The sequence below is a fragment of the Halichoerus grypus genome, chromosome 8 (assembly GCF_964656455.1).
Source record: "Halichoerus grypus chromosome 8, mHalGry1.hap1.1, whole genome shotgun sequence".
NCBI lineage: Eukaryota > Metazoa > Chordata > Mammalia > Carnivora > Phocidae > Halichoerus > Halichoerus grypus.
In genome coordinates, this window is record NC_135719.1 from 139,911,586 (window position 1) to 139,938,281 (window position 26,696).

Genomic DNA, 26,696 nt, shown 5'->3' on the forward strand with positions numbered 1-26,696 from the left:
TTAATAAAAATTTCAAAACTTTAAAGGAAATATGTCTTCCTTTATTAGGAATATTAATAGGGCTGAACAGCATATTCACCACTAATGAGAGGTAAACAAATATTATTACTTTCCATCAGGTGTCGACAAAGTCTACTTATAACTTAGAAAAGTTCATCCTAAATTCTAAAAGCAAGTCATCTCTTCATGGGGATTCATTTTACTTATATTTTATATATAATTTTTCTACATATGAACTGTAACAAAGAAAGATATTTTAAAGGATTATGCTGCAAAAGAAAAAGATCTAAAGGATAATATACTTTATTTTAATCCATGTGAAATAGAGTGCCCAATATATCTTGTTGAAAAGAGAAAATTATAAAGTTACAAGCGTAAATTAATTTTTTTAGTGGCCCCTAAAATACTCATCTGTGCTAAAGAATTAAAATTTCCCATCATCTCATATTTGTTGTGTCTAAACTATAAGCCACATGGGGAAAGTCCTGAATATCTTGTTCACCATTACATCCCAGCATAGGGTAACAAGTAACCAGAGTATTTACTAAAATTGTTTAGGAAATTATTTCAAGATAAAGATTCTACAAGCAATTGTTCATGAATAATAATATTTGTAAGAGAAAATTATTTCAACCAACCTGTAATGATATCAGTTTTCCTTCCAGATTTTCTGCCTTTTTCTTCCATTCAGCTACAAGCTGTTTGTGTTTTTCTAGTTCAGCAGAATACATAGCTTTTTCCTCTAAAGAGAAAATAAAGTTACATTACTATTCTGCAATTGTGTGATAAAATTAGAATTTTATACCACTTGAAAATTTAAGAATTCAACAGAACAGTTCAAATGTCTCAACAAGAAAATTACATATGCCTTAGAGCATGTGAGCTGGAATTAAAGAAATTAGTTTCCTCTGCCTAAATCCTTCTCTACCTTGTTCATCATGCAAACTCTTCCCTCCCTTCAGAACTCCACTCAAATATTTCATCTTTGGTAAAGCCTTCCCTACAGCCATACTACTTTGTACACCTGTCCATTCTAGTAAGTATTACATACAATGGACCTTGAGAATTCTTATTTTAAAATTCAAGATTTCAACCACGAGTAAGCCTGAAGATCGAGATATGTACAAATTCAAAGTTTTGCTTAGGCACAAAAATTATAACCCGTTACTTCATGACACTCTTATCCCCCAATCACTTGCCCCCTACTAGCAGTTAGTTCACTGCCAATCATTACTGAATGTATTAAACAGACAGATGGATAAAATGAATGATGTAAAGGAGGTAAATGTGAGGATGGCAGGTAGATGTGAAAAAGCATACTTGGTTATCAGAGTAATACTGCTCTCTGGTCATTGTTACTGTGTCTCCAGAAAAATATTTTCCACCTGGACTAGAAAATGTAGTTACCTCAAGGTATATGAACGGCTAAGAACAAGTCAATCAATATTTCAAAGGACAGTAATTACTGATGATTAACTCTCTGAAGTAGATTTAACCTCTGACCAGTATCTCAAAATCTAAGTATTGCTTCTACATGGTCCCCTCTTTATCACGTGATCATCCTTCCTATGTTATCCTTATTAACCTTCCCCAACTCTCACCTTCACTGGTCATAATATGATACTAAAACATATCTTTAATAATTCCTGTATATCACATTCTCTAGTCTTAACTGTAAAAGGAGTCTACATTAACTTGTTGATGGCAACTTATCTTTCCCTCCTACAAGTGGGTAACCTTTCAAAGATTTCCCCGTGCCTATCTGAAAGTAGCACCAAGATAGGCCAGAATTCCCAATAGCCTCAATAATTTTTCTTCATTGAAAGACTGACCATACAACTCACCTTGCTGGAAATGCTCTAGTACCATCTGGAGGTTGGAGAGTGATAGAGCATACTGCTTTACTTGCTCCCGAGAGACAGAAAGCTGCAGTGTGGTTTCATCCCTTTGCTTGGAGACCACATTCAATTGCTCCTGCAGTGACTCTACCTGCAAACTGGCCTGATGGCTTCCAACAAAAAGAATAAAAGTCAGGGGTGCCTGGGTGGCTCAGTTGGTTAAGCGTCTGACTTTTGATTTCGGCTCAGGTCATGATCTCAGGGTTTTAAGACTGAGCCCTGCGTCAGGCTCCATGCTAAGCGTGGAGCCTGCTTAAGAGTCTCTCTGCCCCCCGCCCACCAAAAAAGAAAAAGAATAAAAGTCAAAGTGTTTCTATTACTTTAACAAGATAAAACCACTTCCCTACTTTTTTGTGTGTGTGTGTGGAAATACATACACAACATTCACAATGTTGTGCAACCATCACCATCCATCTCCAGAACTTCATCCTCCCAAGGGGAAGCTCCACATCCATTAAGCTAACTCCCCCTTCCCCCCAGCAACCACCATTCTACCTTCTGTCTCTATGAATTTGATCTTCCTTACATTTCATTGCATTAAATTCAAGTTAGATTTCAAAGAAACTTTGTTCCCCCTGTTTTGTTAATTCATTCTTCCCGTGAAAGTGACTTTGAACAAATGGCAGTCATTTTAAAAATTAAAAGCTGAACTAAACAAGAAACATAAGTATAATAAAAATTTACAAACAGCCTGCAACATTCATGTTTCCAGGCTAAAACTCTAAGATGTAATTTATCATAAAATTGTAAATTGCAAGGACCTTGGAAGTCATTTTGTCCAGCTTCCAACCCAACAAGCAATGGATTCTGAAACCTTCTTCGCTTTTGACACTTGCAACTATGGTGAACTCACAATTTTCCAAAGGCTATCCCATTGACAAAATGCTCTAATTACTAATTATCTTTCACTATCATCTTTCTTTCTCTTTAAATACAATAACCCCTATATCTGCCCCAAATAATAAATCAGAAATTCCTTAGAGATTTATTTGTCCAGGTTTGTATCACTGATGTACTTCCTTAATGTATAATGATTACAAATAAGATACTGCAATAGCCTTTCCTGGGTTTTTAATATCCAGTTAATAAATTCTTATTCAGAAGCCATCCATTAAAGCCCATTAAGCACAGCGCACTTTGAGGAAACTTTACCCAATAGCACCCTCTTGTGGGAAGAGCAGTAAATTGATAATCAAGAGACAACTCCGCCCTCCAATATCACTGGATTTTATGCAACCTTGCTGGTTAGCATGTCACTGAACAGGTGGTTGCAAGGATGAAATGCACTATGAGGTCACTCAAAAAGTTAACACCAGGTATTACTACAGTTAATAAAGGGCTCAAAACACTGTAATCTGGTTTGTAGATCTGAGTCACTCATTCAAAAATATTACTGAACATTTGGGCGCCTGGGTGGCACAGTCGGTTAAGCGTCTGCCTTTGGCTCAGGTCATAATCCCAGGGTCCTGGGATTGAGCCCCATGTTGGGCTCCCTGCTCCACAGGGAGCCTGCTTCTCCCTTTCCCTCTGCCTGCCACTCCCCCTGCTTGTGCTCACTCTGTCAAATAAATGAATAAAATATTATAAATAAATAAACAAATAAATAAATAGCATCAATGCCCACTCCCAGTGACCTTATATTTCACTGGATGGGAGAAGATATAAGATGGGTCAACAATTACTTTTGTACCCTAAAGTAAAATGTAAGTGTGCTATCAAAGATTCAAACAAAGCATTATGCAGGTTCAAAAGAAAAACATCACACCAGGGTTTGGTTTTGAATTTGAGGAGCAGGATGCTAACTAAAGCATTCTTTACAAAGGATATGCTATTTGAAGAAGGTGGGACTAATAGAAAAACTGTTAGGAATCAGGCCTACTCTAAGCAGAAGAATATAAAATGAAAAGGTAGAAGATGGGGTGCCTCGGTGATTCAGTCAGTTAAGCATCCACCTCTTGATTTCGGCTCAAGTCATGATCTCAGTCAGGGTCGTGAGATCAAGTCCCACATCGGGCTCTGTGGGGAGTGTGCTGTAGGTTTTCTCCCTCCACCCCCCACCCCTGCTCACGCATGCGCCCCCACATGCTCTCTCTCTCTCTCTCTCCCTAATAAATAAATAAATCTTAAAAAGAAAAGAAAAGAAAAAGCAGAAGAAATAGGAAAACAGTATCTCTAGCTAAAGGACTGAGTAAGACAGTTTGGCTGGATATAGGTGATAGCGCGAAATAAGGCTAATGAGGGTGCAGATAGCCCAGAAACTATTTTAATTAGAGAAAATAAGGACCCAAAAATTCGAAGGAAAGGTTATCTAATTTTATTGCCTGAGAATGTTTTGGCATTTCTGCCAATGTGAAACACATACACAAATGATCACTTGTTTTAATTATCATTTTAAACAAGTTTTCTTTCTGAGACTGAAGGTACAATAATATTCCCTGCAAAGCAGTGGGAGTTCACCTCAGAAATACGGTCTCCACTGGCCTATAATCTCTTTGCAGACAGAGGTAATATCTACTACGTCCTTGTATCTCCCTCAGCATCATACACAGTGAAAAACAGAAAGATGTACATACCACTAACGGAAATATAAATGGGCATGATTTTTCTGGAAGATTATTTGGCAGTACATCTCAAAAGTTTTAAAAATGCCCTTTGAACCAGACCTGCCATTTCAGAAAATTGAAGCTAAGGAAATAATTTGTCATCAACACAAAAATACCTATCTTGGGATATCATGACAGCTTTCTTAGTAATTCTGAAAAGTTGAAACACTTCTAAATGTCCGATAATAAATGACTGGATTAAAGAAGTTATGGAAAATCCAAATAATGGTATGCTATGTAGCCATAAAATGATAATGCAGAAACATGGCTTAACATGTGCTGATACTCATATTATCAAGTATGGAAGCAGAGTACAAAATACTATCAACAGTATGACCTTAATTTTGCTTTTAAAAATACATATAATATGGGGTGCCTGGGTGGCTCAGTCGGTTGAGCAACCGACTCGATCTCAGTTCAGGTCTTGATCTCAGGGTCGTGAGTTCAAACTCCGCCTGGGGGCCTACTTAAAAAATATATATATATAATATATACATACATATATAAGAAGCATGCAAAGGCACAAAAAAAGGATTATCTCTGGATGGGACTGTGACTTCATGTTCTTTTTGGTTTATGTAATTTTCCTGAAGTACAAAATGGGTTTTTATAATAAAAAGGGGAAAAAAGAAAATACATTATTTTTTTAAAAGTTTTTTTTTTTTTTTTAATTTATTTGAGAGAGAGAGCACAAGCAGGGAGAGCAGCAGAGGGAGAGGGAGAAGGAGGCTCCCCGCTGAGCAGGGAGCCTGATGTGGGGCTCAATCCCAGGACCCTGGCACCCCAAGAAAATAGATTTTACTGAGAGAAATAAAATGTTAAAATACATAAGTAAGGAATCAATCATGCCTCCGTAATGAAGCCTCCATAAAACCTCACAAGGAGAGGGTTTGGAAAGCTTCCAGGCTGGTGAGCACTGGGAGATGTAGAGAGGGCTGCCTGCTGGGAGGGAGCTGGAAGCTCTGCATCCCTACCCCATGCCTTGCCCTACCTATCTCTTCCATCTGCTGTTCCCTGAGTTAAGGCCTTTTATAATAAACTGGTACTCTAGTAAAAATAAAATAAAAATATAGAAGCAGGGACCTAGTAATTCAAAAGTTCCAACAAACCAAGAGCTAATTCATACTGACTTAGGTCTTCATCTTGTTACTTCCTTTTTTTTTTTTTTTAAATAAAGATTTTATTTATTTGACAGAGAGAAAGACAGCAAGAGCAGGAACCCAAGCAGGGGGAGTGGGAGAGGAAGAAGCAGGCCTCCCGCGGAGCAGGGAGCCCGATGCAGGGCTTGATCCCAGGACTCTGGGATCATGACCTGAGTCGAAGGCAGACGCTTAACGACTGAGCCACCCAGGTACCCCTACCTTGCTACTTCCTTTACTCTCTCCCTTCTAATATCCAAACTTTATTCAACCTTAGATCATTTGACCACGAATAAAACCACGTATGTCAAATTAGTTCTTTGGGAGCATGACAAAGTCAATTAAAATCCGTCAGGAGAAAAAAAAAAAAGAAAATCAGAATTTAAGTCTAAACTCTTAAAACAGTGAGAGGCAATTATCTAGGGTGGTAGTTAGTACACTTATAATAAAAAGTAAATAATAATAATAAATAAATAAAATTATTTTTTTTAAAAAGGAAAAAAGAAAAGACAGATTCAGAGAGAGCTGTTTGAATGCCAGATCTGGTCAAGAGTTACAGACCCGAACATGAAACACATACTCTGCGTCTGACCTTGGGCAGCTTACTAAACCTCTTTACCCTTAGTATCTTCATCTGTCATTTGGAGATAGTGAATTTCATAAGAGTAAATTGAGGTAAGCCAGGAAAAATGCTTACTGATTCTGACACTCAAGAAGTGTTCAACTAATGTGAGGGCTAAAAACAGTGAAAAGTTACCTTGCATTTTCCATTGCATTGGAAGATGAAACTAGCTTTTCCTCCAATACTGTGACTTTCTTTCTCAGTTTGGCCTCTCTATCTTCTGCAGCCAAAGCTTCGCGTGTGTAAGAATCCTCTGATTCTAAAAGATGGTTACGCAATCTCTCTAGCTCCTGGTTTAAGCGTAATTCTTTGTCGCGTAAATGTTGAACCTAGGCAGAGGACACCTCTTTATTTTTCTTCTATAAAATGTTCCCCTTTCCCCTCTACAAGCCACTTTGTTATCAAATCTTTTGCCCATTACTGAAGTATATTAATTATATACTAATTACTCATATTGCAAGATGTATTTATATTAGGAAAAAAGTCTCCAAAAATCAACTTGACTTTTCTTTTTTTTTTTTTTTTTTTTTTACAGTTTCAACTTGACTTTTCATCTGGAAGTTTTATTTTGTAAGAGCTCATTCCCTGTGGCTATAATGAAAAATGGAATTGTACCAAGTACAAGGCTCTTTGTGACAGGCCACTTTTTCAGTAAAAATCTCATTTTTTCATACGTTATGGGTGAGAATTTTTTTTTTTAAACTGAAGTGTATTTGACAATATTATACTAGTTTCAAGTATACAACATAGTGATTCAACAATTCTACATGTTACGCTCTGCTCACCACAGTAAGTGTAGTTATCATGTCATCATACATTATTATAATTTATTGACTATATTCACTATGATGTATTTTTCAGCCCTTATTTGACTTATTTATAACTAGAAAATTTTACCTCTTAATCCCCTTGACCTATTTTGCTCATCTTCCCTAAATCCCTTCCTGCTAGCAACCACCAGTTTGTTCCCCATGTTTATGATTCTGTCTCTGTTTCACTGTTTTTTTAGATTCCACATAAGTGAAATCACACAGTATTTTCCTTTTTCTGTCTGACTTATTTCACTTAGCATAATACACCCTCCAGGTCCAACCATGTTGTTGCAAATAGCAAGATCTCATTCCTTTTTACGGATGAGTAATATTCCATTTATACACTACTTCTTTATTCATTCATCTATCAATGGATGCTTAGGTGGCTTCCCTATCTTAGCTCAGTAAACATGAGGATGCATGTACCTTTCTGAACTAGTGTTTTCATTTTTGGAGGGTAAATACTCAGTAATGGACTACTGGACTATATGGTATTTCTATGTTTAATTTTTTGAGGAACCTGCATACTGTTTTCTACAGTGATTGCATCAATGGGAAATTTTTTTTTATACCCAAGATATGCCATGGTTTTCACTTCTGAAAACTGAAATAATATATACTCTGGGAGGTCAAGATCCTACAATATAACACATCGGAGGAAGACTGAGAAAAAATCACCTAAGAGAGAAATTAATTTTAATAATTCATTCTAGTTTTCTTAACAATTACTAAGCTTATTGCTTGAATCAATTTCTTTAGAGTAAAAGCATACCTCATTCTGTAAAGCACTGTTTTCCATTTGTTTCTGTTTCAGGGCCAACATGACCTGGTCTCTCTCCTGTTGAAACTTAACTGTCTTCTCCTGCATTGATTTAACTGCATTTAAAAGCTGATTTAACTCCCCAGTCTTGCCCTTTTGGAAAGAAATAACTTTAGCCTTAAGAAAAACACATTTAAAAAGACACATTTTCTTCATTAAATAATTAATTTTGAGATACAGTTAACCATAACAAGATCATCAAAAACAGAGTCTGAGAAACTGTCAGTCTAGAGAAGCCTAAGGAGACATGACAACTAAATATATAATGTGTTATCCTGGATGGCATCCTGAACAGAAAAAAGACATTTGGTAATTTTTTTGGTAAAAAAAAAAAAAAAAATTAAGGAATTTAAAAAAAAGTAGGAACTTCAGTTAATAGTAATATATCAATATTCGTGAACTCGTTGTTACAAGTATAGCACAGTAATCTAAGATGTTAATAAACAAGGGAAACTGGGTGTGAGGCATATGGGAACTCTATTATCTTTCCAACTTTTCAAATAAACTATTCTGGAAGACAAAATTAAAGAATTCTCTCTCTCACTCTCAAATAAAATCTTTTTTTAAAAAAAGGTTTTAATTCAAAAGACACAATCTCTTCAAATTTACCCTATACAACAAAGTGTTCACAGATCCCAAAATCAATCAAAAGAGTATGAGAGAGAGTGATGTGTGTGTGCGTTCATTCATCAGGCCTGCACAACTGTTCCTCAGAAAGTACAAGTCACTGGCAAAGAAAAGACAGGGAAGTCATTTCAACACTTCTGTTTTCTAAAGAAAAATATTAATTGCTACTAAAGTCTTTTTTTCTATTTAAATTAACCTGTTGCTAAAAATGTTTGGAAAGATCTAGTAATTTAGGGGCGAAACCTCCAGGTACCTTTGAGGAAAATTTCATAAAACCCTGAAATGAGTATTTCTGAACGAACAACTTCACATTCCCGTTCAAACATAATTATCTATAAAGTAATCAACCCACTGGAAAATCTTCTCCACCCCAATTTTCCTGTATACAATTCCATCCCCAACATACCTGCTCTTTTTCTTTCAGGAGCTGCTCAAACGCGAGAGCCTTTTCCTTCATTGAATGGCACTCAAACTCTTTTTCTCGAAGCATCATGGAAAACTTTGTATTAGTCTCCTGTAATGCTTGATACTCTGTTTCCTTTTCCCTGGTTGTTTGGACTATTTTTTCATTTTCTTCTTTTAGTTTGCAAATGTCCATTTCTAAAATTAGTATCCGCTCCTTCAGGTTGGTTACTGCCTGCCTCAAAAGTTCATTTTCATTCACTTTGTTGGTGAAATTTTCATTTAAAGAAAGCACCTGATCACTTTTGGCTTTGATTAAGAGGTCTTTCTCCTTAAGTGACTTTTGTAAGACATCTTGTTTCTCCTTTAGCTGCTTAATTTCTGAATCCGTCTGTTCCTGTTCTTTTCTTTCTAGCTCTGAGGTGGCAGCAATCGAATCAGACAACCTGTGATTATTTTCCTGGAGCGTTTTAATTGTTGCATCTCTTTCCTGCAGTGACTTTCTCAGCTCTTCTAGCTCCTGCGCGGAAGACTCCCTCGATGTATCGGGCTTAACTGTCCCAAGAGACTCTGCTGGCTGGGAAGGAGGCGATGATCCGGAGGAGAGCTGAGGTGAAATAATATCAAGTTTTCCTAAAAGAAGATCTTTGGTACTGCACAGCTGCCCTATGCTGTGCTGAACCTGTGCTAGCTCCTGCCCAAAATTTTTGAGTTTGGTTTCATTCTGCTCATAACTTTGGATCAGGCCAGTGTAGTCCACTTGTAATTTAGAATTATTATCACTGTCAACCAAAACTTGTGCCTGAAGCTGATGGAGTTCCTCCTGAAGCTGGGCAGACTCGTGCTGCATATTCTGGACCGTGGTCATCACCTGCTGTTTCCACTCTTCCATCTTCTTCACTTGTTGTTTTAATTTGTCGCGTTCCTGTAGAAGCTCCTCAAACTGATTGCTGTTAACACCTCCAACCTCATTCCCAGTGCTGGATGTTTGTAAAACCGTCAGTAAGGTCTGGCATTTCTGACTTAATGCATCTATCTCAATGTCTTTTTCTCGAATGATACGTGATAAATTCTGAACAGTTTCTCTAAACATTTCTTGGCCACCACCTTCAGATCTAGTGGACAATTTTTTATTTTCATCTTGCAGCTTCACGAGAGCTGCCTCTTTGGCAGCAACGACATCCATCATTTTGTGGTATTCCGTTTTCAGGTGGCTATTTTCCCTAGTCTTCTCACTCAAAACAGCTAATACCTGTTCTCTCTCCATAGCGTAGGCCTGCAGCTGCTGCTGAAGGTAGACAACATCCTGGGTGTAGGAAGCCGAAGAAATTCTAGCGTGAAGAGCTTGTATCTCCAAGTCTTTCTGCTGGATGATCTGAGTGAGTTTACCAACCTCATCTTTGGACAGCTGATCAATCTGTTTCGTTAAAGATATATTCTTTTCATTTAGAAGTTTAATCTCCAATTCTCGTTCTTTTATTCCTTTTACTAATCTCTCAGTTTCGGCTTTAGATAAATCATGCTTTTCACTACCATTTTCTATGTTAAGGCTCTGTACTTTCGTTTCTTGAAAGATCTCACAATTCTCCGTTTGAACGCCCTGTCTTTCTTCACGCAACTGGGTTTTGATTTGTTCAACTGTTTTTTGCAAATTCTTAATCTCCTCATCTTTCTCTAAGAAGAGTTGGGTGTGGGTGACATTCATCTGCTCATGCTGGCACTTAAATTCATCCATTTCCTTCTTCTGTTCCTGTAGAGACTGAAGCAGCTGCATTTTACTCTGGTTTTGATCTTCAATAATCTTCTGATGATGTTTTATCTCCTCCTCAAGATTCCCCTTTATAATATTCAGTTGCAACACCTCAGACTCTAGCTCAGTAACACTGTCAAGGGGTTTGGGCTCCACCACAGGTGCAGCTCGACTCTGCTGCTCCCGGAGCCGCTCCAGTTCTTCTTTTAGATGATTGTTTTCTTCTTTCATGGACCCAAGACTTCTGTCTTTTTCCTCCATGGTTTGCTTCAAAATTTCATTTTTTCTTAAGGCCTCAGTATATTTATCTAATTCCTCCTGAAGCTCTGAACTTCTTTCTTTAAGTTTTTCAATAAAAATTTCCTTCTCACTTATAAGTTGTGTTAAGTGCTTCTGCTCTTCTAAACTAGATGACAAAATTTCCTTGGTTTCTTGATGATGAGTATCCATTTGTTCAATGTTCTTTTTGAGTTCTGCTATTTCAAAGTCTTTCTCTTGACTGAGTTTCATTAAATGCTGCTGTTCCAGCTGTAAAGCAGAGGTGCTCAAATCATGTGCCTTTGACAGTTCTATAATCGTCTGCTCGTGCTTACTGGCTTCTTCCAACAGCCTCTGTTCAGCCCAACTCAATTCTGCTTCTAACTGTCCTTTTTCCATTTTTACAGCCTCCACAAGAGTGTTTCTTTCCAGAGAAATCTGATTGCTACCAGCAATGGATTCTTCCAACTGATGTCTTACATCCTCACATGCTAAAACCAACTTTTCATTCTCCATTTTGAGATCAAAAGCAACTTTGTTTAAATTGTCATTGAGCTTTTCTATTTCTGAAAGATTTTGCTTTAAATTTCTGACTTCGGCTTCCCTTTCTTTAAGTAAGTCATCCTTAAAATCACTGCCAGAGTCGCGATTTAGAGACTGAGTTAACTCATCCCTGACTCTAGAAAGCTCTTCCTCATTTTGTTTAATATGTTCCTTAAGTCCACAGTTCTCCTTCTGCATGTTTAAATTACTTTCTTGTGATTTATTTAGCTGATCTACTAAATCTTCTACTTTCTCCTCAAGCTTCTGCTTGGCTAAATGCAAATCATTTAGGACAAGTTCACTTTGAACTAACTTCTCTTTCTGCACATCTAGCTCTTTAGTCATGTTCATTTTATCATCTTCAAGTTGATGGACTCTCCTGTTCTCATCATTTAGATCTTTTCTCAGTTTACTAATGATGCTGTCTCCCTCATTTTGTTGTTTTGATAGCTGATCTTTTATCAGAATCATGTGCTGAAAGAAAAATAATTTGTATGGTAACTTTAAGACACTCTCTCATTTTAGTACCTAACAAAAATTTTGTAAAATGTCATAAATAATAGAAGAATAATCCTCAGATACATCTAATCCTTCTTAAAACAATACTTTTTTAAAAAACCCCAATATTTAGGAGCACCTGGGTGGCGCAGTTGGTTAAGCCTCCGACTCTTGGGTTTCGGCTCAGGTCATGATCTCAGGGTCGTGGCATCGAGCCCCACGTCAGGCTCCACACTCAATGTGGAGTCGGCTTGAGACTCTCCCTCCCTCTGTCCCTTGTCCTGCTCATGTGCACACCCACACACTCTAATAAATAAATCTTTTTTTTAAATCCCATCATTTAATCCCAACAAAATTACTAACATCTTACAGCAAATCAATTTCATTAGAGACTAGAACTTAAAGCCAGAGAAGGTACATGACGTATGTTGCTCATTTCCAACTCTTCAACACTGGGGTAGGAGTCATACAGCCCGTGAGCCAAACCCGGCCAGCCACCTGTTTTTGTAGATCAAGTCTTACTAGGCTACAGCCACGCTCATTGTTTACATGTCACAAGAGCGGAGCTGAGTACAACTGAGACAACTATATGGCCTGCAGAGCCAAAGAATATTTACTATCTAGGGCGCCTGGGTGGCTCAGTTGGTTAAGCGACTGCCTTCGGCTCAGGTCATGATCCTGGAGTCCCGGGATCGAGTCCCGCATCGGGCTCCCTGCTCGGCAGGGAGTCTGCTTCTTCCTCTGACCCTCACCCCTCTTATGTGCTCTCTCTCATTCTCTCTCTCTCAAATAAATAAATAAAATCTTTAAAAAAAAAAAAAAAAAGAATATTTACTATCTAACCCTTTACAGAAAAAGTTTGTCAACCTGTATGATTAGATTATCAATGAAGCAAAATATTAATTAAATCACATGTTTAAATCACACCCATCACTTTCACTTGTTACTCCAGTGTTCAGTGTACTGAGAAGAGCTCTGGTTTTCACATCGTGTTACCTTTGTAGCTTCTTGGTTCTGTCTGTCCAATTCCTCTAACTCAGCTACAAGTATTTCCTTCTCAGTGAGACTCTGATTAAGTTCCTGCTCCTTTGCCTCCAAAGTCAGTCTTAAGTCGTGTAATGTTGAATTCAAATCCATATCTCTCGCAGCTGTACTTTTAATTACTTCATACTCACTGTTCAATTTTAAAAGTGATAGCTGAAGCTCTTCCTTAAATAATAAAAAGGGGGAAAAACAACATATACTGTCAACTGAAAGAAGACACTGAAAGATTTTAAAAAAAAGAATTGCATATATATATATTTGTTTATATATATATATAAACAAAACTTGGGAATCTATTCTCAGATGCCTGTGTCGGAAACATCACTGAATAAGACTTCCGCAACGATACATAACATTCGACAATTCGGGGCGCTGGGGTGGCTCAGTCGTTAAGCGTCTGCCTTCGGCTCAGGTCGTGATCCTAGAGTCCTGGGATCGAGCCCCACGTCGGGCTCCCTGCTCGGCGGGAAGCCTGCTTCTCCCTCACCCACTCCCCCTGCTTGTGTTCCCTCTCTCGCTCTCTCTCTCTCTGTCAAATAAATAAATAAAATCTTTAAAATAAATAATAAATAAAAATTCAACAAATCACAGCCTTCACTCATGTGCAATTTTATGTGTAGCTTCAAGAAAAACATTTCTGTAACACCAAGACAAGATGGAATGACTGTTAAAGTTCATTCAGCTCCAGCTTCTTTATACAAAAACTTTCCCATTTGGGAGCCTTCCTGATCCCACTCCCACCACTGCTTCCCTTCTGTCTGCTGCTTCTCTTGCCCCACACACACTCTTCAAAATGTTCTGAGTCTCCCAGCTCTCTGCACTTCCATTCCCTAATGTCCAGTCACCAACAACCATAAACTAAATAAACATCTATAAAAATCAACATTCATTCACTAATTAGAAAACAAAAGGCTTCTTTTCCTTCATTAAAGGAATTTCCCTTATTACTGGCTCCTGTCAGCACATGAAACTTTTCTTTGACCCAAGAAAGTAGGCTCCTTCCTTCCTTTGCCAACCAACCTGAGCAGAGACTAGGTTCCCCTTCCTCAACTCTTAACAGTCTTAAAGATCTAGCTATCTATATATGATTTTTAAACTATATTTTATGTTCTGTTCTACTGGTATTTAATGCTTTTCCTCCAAACTCCAGAAGTGGGACAGTTCTCTATGCTCCAACACTGTTTCAACCTGATTGTGATGTTTGTGATACAACAAGAGTTTAAAGCCTTCTTTCACCGATAGAGAAATATCAAACTTCCATGGAATCTACTTTAAAGCAAATTAAGAATCTTAAATTTCTACAAATAAAGAGACTATACATACCTCACAAACAGACCAGTGAAAACTAGAACATCTGCCTCACGGTTCTCCTTTTAATTCCAATTCAAAAGTTTATTCTGAACTACAGTTGATGAAAACAGCATTCTCTTATGCCTTTCTAAAGTTATATGTGCGAAGGGACATGGTTGGGGGGATGGGGTAACTGGGTGATGGGCATTAAGGAGGGCACGTGATGTGACAGGCACTGGGTGTTACATGCAACTGATGAATTACTGAACCCTACATCTGAAACTAACGACGTACTATGTTGGCTAATTGAATTTAAATTAAAAAAAATAGTTATATGTTCAATCAGGAGAATCACAAGTTTTTTCTCAGGTAGATGTTAAGAACATGCACGGCCTTGCAGGTACGTTTGGCATTCTTAAGCAGTGAGCAGACCCGTATCAGAGAAAATTAAAGGACAAGTTATGAAAGATTACTTAACATCAAAGAAAGGAGCAACAGCTATCAGGCCTGGCTACAGAATCCAAAAATATCACGGCAAAGTTACAGATCTATCAGATATGCGCAGAGATCTGCAAACTACGAAGTACACCTAGGAGAGTTCTATAGAGAAAGGAGCAGAATGCAAAGGGAGCAGAAAAGAGCAGAGAAAATATAGATAATATAAGAATTAAAAAGTGTAGGAGACACTGGCTTTTAGTAGATAGAAAGGGTGGGGGCAAGGATCCCACAATGCATACAACAGTGCATAAAACTAAGAAATTTCCATGCTGATAACATCCCTTTGAGAAACACTGCGTATATGCTAATGTGGAAGGATGCTGAAAATATGTTAAGGTATACATGAATAGTATGTATAGTATGCTAACAGTTGTATTTTTTTTAAAGCTATTTATATAATCATACATACATAAGTGTAGTCTGGAAGGATGGACATACAAGAAACCGGTAAGAAAGACTGCCTTCAGAGGCACCTGTGTGGCTCAGTCGGTTAAGCGTCTGCCTTCAGCTCATGTCATGATTGGGATCGAGACCTGCATCAGGCTCCCTGCTCAGCAGGGAGTCTGCCTGTCCCTCTACCCTTCCCCCTGCTTGTGTGTTCTCTTGCTCACTCTCGCTCTCTCCCCTTTCAAAGAAGTAAATAAAATCTTAAAAAAAAAATTTAAAAAAAGATTGTCTTTGGAAAAGAGGCCAACCAAAAGAGGTGCAAAGGATACTCCATTTGTACCATCTAAAGGTTTTCCATATGAATTACTGAATTTGTACATCAGTGAATATGTATTATTTTTTAAAAATTAATTTTTTCAATTGAGTTAAGACACGGGCATATAACTTCATAATACCAGCTTAGAACTATCCTGCATTTAAGCACCTGTCTTAGCCAGGGAATTATCCCCGAGTACTATAAACATAAAAATACCTTTCCCCATCCCCAACACTGCATTACATTCCAACCCTGCTACCAATATACACAAAGATTCTATCTCTACCACTGAGAACGTATCCCTCTTCATCCCTCACCACTAAGAAATTCCACCACACTAGATACGTTCCAGGACATTCGAGCAGTTAGTAGATTCTGTAGGATGCCACTACGGCCACTCCAGACTCTAGAACCACCTGTGTATGTTGCTGCTGTCCGGACTTCATCGGAAACCAAAACAGAGTCTTTACCTATCTTTTTTGCTCCTACTGTATGCCTACTGGCTGTCTTATCTGTAAATGTGAACTCTGGCCAGCCTCTCATACTTTGAACTTTGCCCAAATACCTCATCCTGGTCTGACAAGCATCAATGACACCAGTTTTATCCTCAGGACTCTCAAGACCTAAACATTCCATTCTGATATAAACTGGCCCTTGGCTGTGACCTGTAATACACACATTTTAATTCTGCCCCCATTTTTACTGTACCTACCTTTTCTTGACTCAATAAGGACTTCTGTTTTTCTAAAGTTTCAACATGCATTTTAAGTTTCAAATTGTCTTCAACGAGACTGTTATCCTAAAAAATGTTAAAACAGTATTTTTTCAGATAAATTTCAAGTTTACAAAAAAGTAGGCGAGCTGTACTATTGTGCATTTGTACTCAGCATTATTCTTCTAGTGATACATAAAAATTATAGGCATGCAACACTGGACCATCTAAAGCCAGTCACTCATTTTATAAATATTCTTAGAATTTTATTATATTTCAAAAAATATATAAATACATTTACAAAATAGCCTGTAATCATTAGTAATAGAAGCAACTCTGAATTCCTTCAGAGAAATCAAAATGCATTCCTCACTGTGGTGGAAAATCTGCTTCCACTGTCTATAAACATAATGTCTGTCAAATTAATCTTGAAAGTGATATACTTGCATTTTTAAATTATGTAACTTTTAAAATTATGTCAATTTATGATTCAAAAAGTTTGTTATTAATCAGCAAACATAAAATTACTAAGATGCAAGTTCCTAGGATAAGTTCATGTGAATTTGTAAAAAACACAAAACAAGCAATTACAATAATCAAAATATTTTTTCTTGATAAATCAAAGCCAAAAGCTTTTTCTCTTTAAAATTAGTTTACCTGGTTCAAATTACTCAGTCTCAAAATTTCATTTTCAGCATCTGTAAAAACAACAATGAATCTGACATTAAAATTCTTCAACTTAATAATTACCTCCTATATTGAACTCAGGAAAAAAACTCAAAGTAAAATTTATTTAGAGGCACAATCAGCAAGCCCAAATGGTTCGTAGTGAAATGCATTTTTGTTGTTTTATATTTCTATTTGACTGTATCAAAGAAATCAAAATATAAATGCCAGTTAGACGCTCCATTAAATGCAGTCCTATGGAACCATAGAAGAATTATAATTGTATTGCGGATGAGTTATAAGTTATTGCCTTGATAAAAACATTAATAACAATGTTTCAAAATGAGTTGATTAGTTTGTGTAGCAGGAAACAGTAAAGGGACTGAGATTGGGGGGAAATGGTTAAAGACAAAAATGTATATTTATACCACAACGATAAAATAATCTCTCAACTCTCTAAAATGACTTAGACATGACAACAGATAAAAAGACCATTCAAGCTGGTATTACAGATAGATCCATATACAGAAGTGGTTCTAGGACAAATAAACAAATAAATAAAATCTTTAAAAAAGAAAGAAAGAAAGAAAAGAAACGGCTATAGATAACCAGGCAAAAGAAATTATGACTGGCTGAAGTTTTTCAGTGGCAATGGAAGTGGGAAAAAGAGGAAGAAGGACTAAGGCAGCAAATTTGTTTTTAAAGCAAATAAACCGGGGCGCTTGGGTGGCTCAGTCATTAAGGGTCTGTCTTCAGCTCAGGTCATGATCCCAGGGTCCTGGGATCGAGCCCCGCATCAGGCTCCCTGCTCTGCGGGAAGCCTGCTTCTCCCTCTCCCACTCCCCCTGCTTGTGTTCCCTCTCTCGCTGTGTCTCTCTCTGTCAAATAAATAAAACCTTAAAAAAAAAAAAAAAAAAAAGAAAAAGAAAAGAAAGCAAATAAACCCATATGAGTCATCCAATATGCTAAATAAATGGAAAAATGTATTTTGAAAGGAGCAGAGCTACTTGGAAGTCAAATGAGAGAGAAATCTAGAACCCTAGTGAATGGCCTTCTCTTTGCCTTCATGGCAGCTCCCAGGACTGAGGCCCTTCTAAGAAACCCTAGAGCTCCTCTGGGGTACAATCCTGAAATATTACTGAACCAGAGAAGCTAAGGAAATAGAACTTACAGGACATGCTAGGTGATGACTTCAAATTTTCTGGTAAATCACCAAGGTAAGGAGAGGAAGAGGAGGAGGAGGACATGGTGACTTTGAACCTAACTCTAATTGGAGTTTATAGAGTTGGCCATCCAGGTCAGGAGCTCACGATAAACAACTAGCCAAGGGGTGGGGGGAACACAGCACACAAGGGCTAGAAACCTCCAGAGCAGCAATGAAACAGTTCATAAAGTGAGAGTTTATATTGTGAGAAGACAAAAGTACAAAATAAAATACATCTTCACAGCTAAGAGCTCCCATTACGTGTTCCTGGCATGAATGAACACCAGTGTTTGGCCTATTTCATTTAATAACTTACTTTTTCTAACACACAACACAGGTAACTAAGTATCATCTTGAGCATGGAAAATGGTGAAGGACCTATGGCTCTTATCACTCTCATGTCTGCTTAGATACAGGATATCATTTCAAAATGAAATACAGAATTTTGAAAAAGGAAGGCTGCATTCCCTCATCGGAGGGTCTGGAACCTAGAGTTTCAGAAAGTATCTGGTTCTATGCATAACAGAAATAGGCCCATACCTCCTCCCAATAAATAACTATATATACATTTCTCAGAAATCTACATGGCCTCCTACATCAATGAGTTCCATGTAACTACTTAAAGGATGAGAAAGGGAGGCTGAGAGACATCCAGCCAACAATGAAGACTTTTTAGTAGAAAATTCCTATTTGTGATCCATCAATTATGGCACTGAATCCAAAACCAAACAATTCTATTCCACTTCTACAGTCAATTACATGAATACTCCACTTTCATAAAGTACTCAGTCTGTCTCTAAAAACTAATATGCAATAAAACACCAGTCATAGGTGAGTTCCAAACCTTTTACACCAGACAGTGCTCGCTGCAGTTTGAGCGCTCCCTCTCCCACCGATGTACTCTGTGGAAGGATTTGTTCTTTTTCTATCACAGTATCACTTTGCTTCACAGCCTCAGGCTGCAATTTCCTACATTCCAGTTTCCAGCTTTCACATTCTTCTGTTATTTGTCTGTTTTCAACATTTAGGCGTTCTTGTTCCTTCCTCAAAATCTCCCTGTCATTTTCTGCAGAAGATAATTTTTTATTTATGTCTTTTATTTTATCCTCAAGTTCTTCAATTCTTTTTATAGACGCTACTTTTTCATTTTGTAGATCCTGTATAGTTTTTTGCATCTCATGGATTTTCGAGTGATCAGTTATTACAATTCCTGAGCCACCTAGAACATAAACAGAAAATCAAGGACAGCCAATGTCAACTACCAAGAGATAAGTAGCTTGCTATATACGACCAAGAGATTTAACAGACTTGAGAACTTGAAAAATCTTCAAAAGTTAAGACAACAATGAGATATCATTACACTCCAATTAAAATGGCCAAAATTCAGAACACTCACACCACCAAATGCTGGTGAGCATGTGGAGCAATAAGAACTCGCATTCATTGCTGGCGAAATGCAAAATAGAGCCACTTTTGGAAGATAGTTCAGCAGTTTTACACCCTTAACATATGATCAGCAATTGCACTCCCCAGTATTTACTCAAAGGAATTGAAACCTCTTATCCACATGAAAACCTGAACAATGATATTTATAGCAGCTTCATTCATAACTGCCAAAACTTGGAAGCAAAGATGTCCTTCAGTAGGTGAACGGATAAACTGTGGTACATCCAGGCAATGGAATACTATTCGGCATTAAAAAGAACTAAGGTATCAAGCCATGAAAAAACATGGAGGAAACTCAAATGCACATTACTAGGTGAAAGAAATCAATCTGAAAAGGCTACATACTGTATGATTCCAACTATGTGACGTTCTGGAAAAGGCAAAACAATAGAGACAGTAAAAAGACTGTGGGGGAGGGTGGGTGGGAGGTGAGTAGGCAGAGCATAAAGGATTTTTAGAACACTGAAACTACTCTGTATATTATAATGATGAATATATATCATATGTCTGTCCAACCCAGAGAATGTACAACACCAAGAGTGAACTCTAAGGTAAACTACACACTTTGAGGGATCATGATCTGTCAATGTAGGTTCATCTTTGGTAAAAAATATACCATTCTGATAAGTAATAGTGATAGTGGGGGTGGCTATGCATGTGTACGGGTAGGGGAAATCTCTGTACTTCCTTCTCAATTTTGTTATGAAAAGAAAGTCTTTTAAAAAGTTAAGTTACCAAAATAAAGCATTTTTATTTTAGATTTTTTTTAAGTAATCTCTATCCTCAATGTGGGACTAAACTCATGATCCCAAGATTAAGAGTTACACACTCCACTGACTAAGCCAGCCAGGCACACCCATAATAAAGCATTTTTAAATAAATAGTTGAGGAAAAATATTATTTGAATCAACTACTAAAACACCTATGTATATGAGTTTGAAAGAAAGTGAAAATATTTCTAATCATTTATTACCAAAGTATCATCACCAAACAATGCAAAAAAATCTATATATTGTAACTATTTGCCACAAAGGCAAAAGGACCTTACCATTTCTGCATAATCTTGCAACAGTGAGGCCATCGCAAATCTCAGGCAGATGAAAAAACTAGTCATTCACTCATTCTTTAGAACGTAGTCCAAGTTTACATCAGTGTGTTGGTCTTACAGTACTAGGCTTGTCATTTAATTGTCATCTAATCCATTAAGTTAATAAAACGAACAACCTTGGGGCGCCTGGGGGGCTCAGTGCGTTAAGCGGCTGCCTTTGGCTCAAGTCATGATCTCAGGGTCCTGGGATCGAGCCCCGAGCTGGGCTCTCTGCCCAGTGGGGAGCCTGCTTCTCCCTCTGCCCTTCCTCCCCTTGTGTTCTTTCGTTCTCTCAAATAAATAAATAAAATCTTAAAAAAACAAAAACTAACAACCTTGTTGTAACAAGTTCTCCAGTTCTTCAATTCGTTCTTCATAGTCACTTAATTCTTCTCGATGACGACGACTTATTTCTGTCAATTTCTGCTGGTATGCATTTTGTAAAACTGACATTTCATGTTGATGGTCATCGATTTCCTGACTTCGAGTCTGTTTGAGTTCCTTAAAAAATAAAAACAAGGTTAACTACATTTATAATCAATGACATACCTAGCCATTTCATTGTTGTGCAAAAGCCTGTATTAAAAATAATTCTCTGAACATGCTAAGGCTGTAAAGAATTTAAACACAGGCCCCAAATCTGGACAAATCTGAAAAATTCTACTCTTTCCTTTCTTGGGTCTTAAGAACAGTTTTTCTACTTTAATGAGAGAATACCAGCAAGAAAAAAAATGAAACAAAAGATGAGTAAAAATATCTTGGCTACCCAAGTTAAGACCACCAGTCTCTCTCCTAAGGAATCTGGATCTTGAGCTTAGTCCTTCAAAAAAGGAAATTGTTAGGACCACAAGCAATGTGATAGCTGCACCCAGAAAAGTCTGTCCACTGTGTCCCACTATCTAGATCCCTGATCCTATTTCCATTCCTGTCCTGCCCAAGACCAGAATGCTCAATTCTTCTTTTAATCCTGGGGACAGACTACCCTGGGTCCTTCCAGTAAATCCTCTTTTGCTTTACTTAGCCAGAGGTGGTTTTTGTTGCTTATAACCAAGAATCCTAATCAATAAATTAGCTTCTATTTCCCGAGAAGACAAGTTATTCTTTAATCCTGTGCACTTATTTATGTGCCAGCAGTTGGCAAGCAGCTTCACATTTAAACCTTAAAATGATCCTACAAGGAAGGTATGATGAAATCTACTATACTGATGATAAAACGGAAGCTTGGAAAGATTAAGTAACTTGCTCAAAGTACAACAGCTGGTAAACAGCAGAGTCCAGGATTCAAACACAAGTCTGACTTGGGACCCCACCCAATGTTAGTATTGTAATAAAAATAAAACCAAAAACGAAAAATTCTACACCTGACAATAATTTTTTTTTTTAATTTTAAAGAGTTTATTTATTTGAGAGAGAGAGAGAGGGAGAGAGAGCACGCGCCTATGTGCAAGAGAGGACAAGCAGGGTGGGTGGGGGCAGGAGCAGAGAGAGCGGGAGAAGCTGACTCTCCACTGAGCACGGAGCCCAACATGGGGCTCAATCAGGGACCCTGAGATCATGACCTGAGCTGAAGGCAGACACTTAACCAACTGAGCCACCCAGGGGCCCCATATGCCTGACAATAATTTATACACTAAAAACAATTCATTGCCATATGATACAATTATGTAACTAAGACTTTTCTTGAAATAATAACTGACAAAAAGTAGCAAAATTCCACCATTAAGGGAAAATAATTATTTACAATGAACAGTATTAACATTTCGTCAATATCCTTTAACCCTAAACCCTGAAACTTTAGCAACCTCGGAAATGTTTTAATAAAGACCATTTTGGTGAGCCTCAGTGGTTAATCATCCGACTCTTGATTTCAGCTCAGGTCATGATCTCAGGATCATGGGATCAAGCCACACGTTGGGCTCTGTGCTCAGTGCGGAGTCTGCTCCGGATTCTCTCTCCCTCTCCCTCCCACTCACTCTCTAATACAAAATCCTTAAAAAAAAAATAACAAAAAAAAGACAACTTTACAAGATGCAATAGCAAGTAGAGACTAATGAAATATAAACTACTTAAAAAAACAAATGTTCAAAACCAAGTGATTTTGGAAAGAGACATTTTATATACCTTGCTGTCATAAAGGATGAAAATACAAAATGGTAAAAAGAAACAATCATAATCTATATAATTAGTTTTATAACTGAGACTTCTGTTAGACTCATACTTTTTTTTTTTTTTTAAGATTTTTATTCATTTATTAGAGAGAGACAGAAAGAGCACATAAGCAGAGGAAGAAGCAGACTCTCTGAGCCCCATGCAGGGCTGGATCCCAGGACTGGAATCATGACCCAAGCAGAAGGCAGACGCTTAACCGAAGGAGCCACCAAGGTGCCCCAGACTTGTACTTTTACTTTTAATATGCAAATTTTAGGTGTATAATGCCATTGTTCCAGGGCGCCTGGGTGGCTCAGTCAGTTAAGTGTGCCTTTGGCTCAGGTCATGATCCCAGGGTCCTGGGATCGAGCCACACGTTGGTCTCCCTGCTCAACGGGGTGTCTGCTTCTCCCTCTCCCTTGGCCCCTCCCCCTGCTCCTTCTCTCTCTTGCTCTCTCTCAAATAAACAAACAATAAAATCTTAAGAAAAAATAGTCATGGGACGCCTGGGTGGCCCAGTCATTAAGCATCTGCCTTCAGCTCAGGTCATGATCCCAGGGTCCTGGGACTGAGCCCCGCATCGGGTTCCCTGCTCAGCAAGAAGCCTGCTTCTCCCTCTCCCACTCCCCCGCTTGTGTTCCCTCTCTCGCTGTATCTCTCTGTCAAATAAATAAATACAATCTTAAAAAAAGAAAAAGAAAAAATAGTCATTGTTCCAACAAGCTCCTTACCTTAATGATACTTTGCAGTTTGCAGATTTCGCTTTGATCAGAGTTATTTGATCCTTGTGCTTTAGAAGTCTAGATCAGAAAAACAGAATTAGAAAATAATTGTATTGGCTTTCTTGTAAAAGAGAAAGTCACAAACTAATTTTATTAAAAAATATTTTTCAGGGGCACCTAGGTGGCTCAGTCGGTTGAGCATCTGCCTTCAGCTCAGGTCATGATCCTGGGGTCCTGGGATCGAGCCCTGCGTCAGGCTCCCTGCTCAGTGGGGAGTCTGCCTCTCCCTCTCCCTCCCCCTGCTCATTCTCTCTCTCAAATAAATAAAATCTTTTAAATATATATATCTATATTTTTTTGGCGGGGGGGCATTTCCCAGACAAATTCGGATTAAAGAATGCCAAGCACCTTTTAAAGAACCCAGTCTAATTGTGAGTAATACACAACAAATAAAAGATAATTTTCAAAGGGCGTCCAGGCTGTCAGTTAAGCATCCGACTCTTGATTTTGGCTCATCCTAGGCAGTGTTTCCTAAAATGTGTATCAGAATCACCTGAGGAATTTACTTGTTTGAATGCAATTTCCAAGGCTCTAAAATAGGCTATGAAATCCTAATTTCTAATGGTAGGACAGAGAATCTACAATTTTATAGTACTTTAAGAACTACTATATTTTTAGAGATAAGATGGACAAACTGATCGTTCTAAGATTTATTTTGGATATTGGGAATGTCTAGCAACTTGGGAAGTAAAAAGGTAATTTTAATTGGTAGGGTTTCTCCTTTATATAACTAGATCGCACTCACAAAAAGAAAATAATTTCTTTACTTATATACTTTTTCTCCACACTGATGAAATGAAATCCAAATGTACAATGTTCCAGTTTCCTTTGGGTCTCATGTTGACTGACGTCAATAGTATATAGAATCTGATATATAAAGTGAAAAGTGTCCCTTGAAAGAAAGTTTATGCCTCAAATAGCAAGGATTTAATTTCTAATGTACAAAAAACAACACAAAAGTTTAACATATTTTACACCAATGATCAGATTTTCATTTTACACATAACTGATAAGAGGAACCTCAGAGAACATCTACACAAGTAGTTTCAAATCTGGGGTCTTGGAGCCCTGGAGTTGCCATTTAAGAAGCCCCAGGGACTCCAGGGGAAAAGATGCTAGTTCATCCACAGCAACTCCATTTTTCTCTCTTTTAAGTCCTGGACTTGTAACTTTTTATTTTAAAACATGGTTCTGTTGCTCTCAATATATATACATATTTTTAAGATTTTATTTCTTTATTTGGCAGAGAAAGAGTATAAGCAGGGGGAGTGACAGGCAGAGGGAGAGGAAGAAGCAGACTCCCCGCTGAGCAAGGAGCCCGACGCAGGACTCGATCCCAGGACCCTGGGATCATGACCTGAGCCGAAGGCAGATGCTTAACCGACTGAGCCACCCAGGTGCCCAGCTCTCAATTTTTTTGAAAATTTCTTCCAAATATTCTATAGAGGGGGAAACAGAGGCTGAGAAAGAAAAATGACCTGACCAAACTCACTCAGAAAAATCACTGGCAGAATTACAACACAGGTTTTCAATTTCCTAGTCCAGGGTTCTTTCTGATACCAAAAGTTCCACATATAGAACCACTATTTTTCCTCACTAATAGTTTTCAAAGACTCATGATAATTTTACCTACCTGAGCAATATGCCTCCAATGACCAACTTCAGATTCAAGTCTTGAAACTTCATTTGACAACCTGTTTATTTCTTGTTGTGATGAAATTATGTCACCAAAGTCCATGTCATCGTCGTGGAAAGCTGAAGCCTGGTGACTGACCCGATAGCCGAAGGGAGAGGATGCAGGGGCTGCTGGTACGCCACCCGCTCCTGAATGTGTGGACTGAGCAGCTGACTGCAGCTTCAGCAGCTGATCCTGCAGTGCGATCTGTCTTGCTTTAAGATGGCTGATTTCTACCTACACATTTATAATCTGTATTTTAGAGAAGGTACTTTAAAATAACCATACTGATGTCTTTATAGACTCATAATGTTAAAAGTTATAATAATTTGTTTAAGATTATCCAATGATGGTAACTCTTTCAGCTGAATCCAAGTCTTCTATAACACCCCAACCAGTACATTTTTATTTAAAAACCAAACATGACTACCAGTTAAAGCAGAGATAATGTTTCAAATAGTACAAAGATCAGAATATCTCACTCATATGTCAACTAGAGCAACGAAATTCTCAGTTAAACATGGGCTTAACTATCTTCATGTATCAGGTAGTACAGACAATTTCCAAGGGTTCTATTTGTATTATCAAAGCATAAGTGATGGGAAAATGAAAGCTGCAGTAGTCTGTGTATTAGAAAGTTTCTTTGGAGCATCTGCTGGAATAGTCTTATGTTACTGATTATGGCGGAATTTAGGCTTCAAATGCACCAGAATCAGGAGTAACTTTGTAGTGGTCTGTACAATAGCTGGAAGAATGCTTTATTAATCCATTCTTAGATAACAGTGAGCCTGTGGTTATTAGCCCTTGAGTCTTAGAAAGAAATCATATAATGAAAGAGGCCTTGGCTTTAGCCTTGGAAAACGGAGCCAGTGAAAATTTGACTTTACTCAGGGAAAGAACAGTATAAAAATTCTGAGACCCTTAGTGGAGTTTTGACTAAGGGGGGGCAATACTAACTCACTGTCCAAAAGAAATTATGAACATACGGACTTACCACAATGCCATATCCATTCTCAGTGAGAGATTACTCAAAATATAAAAGTGAGTAAGCTAGGGAGAATTGAGATAAGCTTTCTGTAAAATACCTACCCCAAAAGACATGCTGCCACAACGGAGAATATGATACTGGGAATTAGCCAACAAGTAACAATATTTCTACACATGTAAAGCCAAGCAATTAAACAAAAACCAAACACAATTATGTCAAGTGTCATAACAAACAGGTTTCTCGTACCAAACCCCTTCTCTAAAAAAAAAAATTTATGAGAGAGCACACATTTCATTCATTTGCCCATAACTGACAGAGTTAAATTGCATCTCTGGGGAATATGAACATCATAATGAGGGCAGAAAACAGCAGAACTTAAGTATATTCATATATTATCTTTCATTCTAGTACAAAATACTGAAATCCAAAATTATTTTCAAGTGTAGCTTTAATACAAAGAAAGTTCTCATTATAAAACTGG

The 26,696-nt window shown here is 37.7% G+C and overlaps 1 protein-coding gene across 3 annotated transcripts in view; it reads right to left on the bottom strand.

Annotated features, from left to right (window-relative positions):
* TRIP11 (thyroid hormone receptor interactor 11) overlaps nucleotides 1-26,696 on the bottom strand; it is a 65,594-nt gene that overhangs the window by 25,089 nt on the left and 13,809 nt on the right. For 2 of the 3 annotated variants that reach the window (XM_036097504.2, XM_036097503.2), the window contains exons 4-15: nucleotides 25,186-25,464; nucleotides 23,502-23,570; nucleotides 20,958-21,123; nucleotides 18,934-19,308; nucleotides 16,877-16,917; nucleotides 16,220-16,306; nucleotides 12,969-13,181; nucleotides 8,928-11,948; nucleotides 7,847-7,987; nucleotides 6,398-6,591; nucleotides 1,845-2,008; nucleotides 639-742 (exon numbers count right to left, since the gene is read on the bottom strand). In XM_036097504.2, the coding sequence (XP_035953397.2) occupies nucleotides 639-742; nucleotides 1,845-2,008; nucleotides 6,398-6,591; nucleotides 7,847-7,987; nucleotides 8,928-11,948; nucleotides 12,969-13,181; nucleotides 16,220-16,306; nucleotides 16,877-16,917; nucleotides 18,934-19,308; nucleotides 20,958-21,123; nucleotides 23,502-23,570; nucleotides 25,186-25,464 (4,854 nt within the window). Of the gene's footprint in view, nucleotides 1-638; nucleotides 743-1,844; nucleotides 2,009-6,397; nucleotides 6,592-7,846; nucleotides 7,988-8,927; nucleotides 11,949-12,968; nucleotides 13,182-16,219; nucleotides 16,307-16,876; nucleotides 16,918-18,933; nucleotides 19,309-20,957; nucleotides 21,124-23,501; nucleotides 23,571-25,185; nucleotides 25,465-26,696 lie in introns of those variants that run through there. The other variant, XR_004918997.2, reaches the window with a different exon arrangement.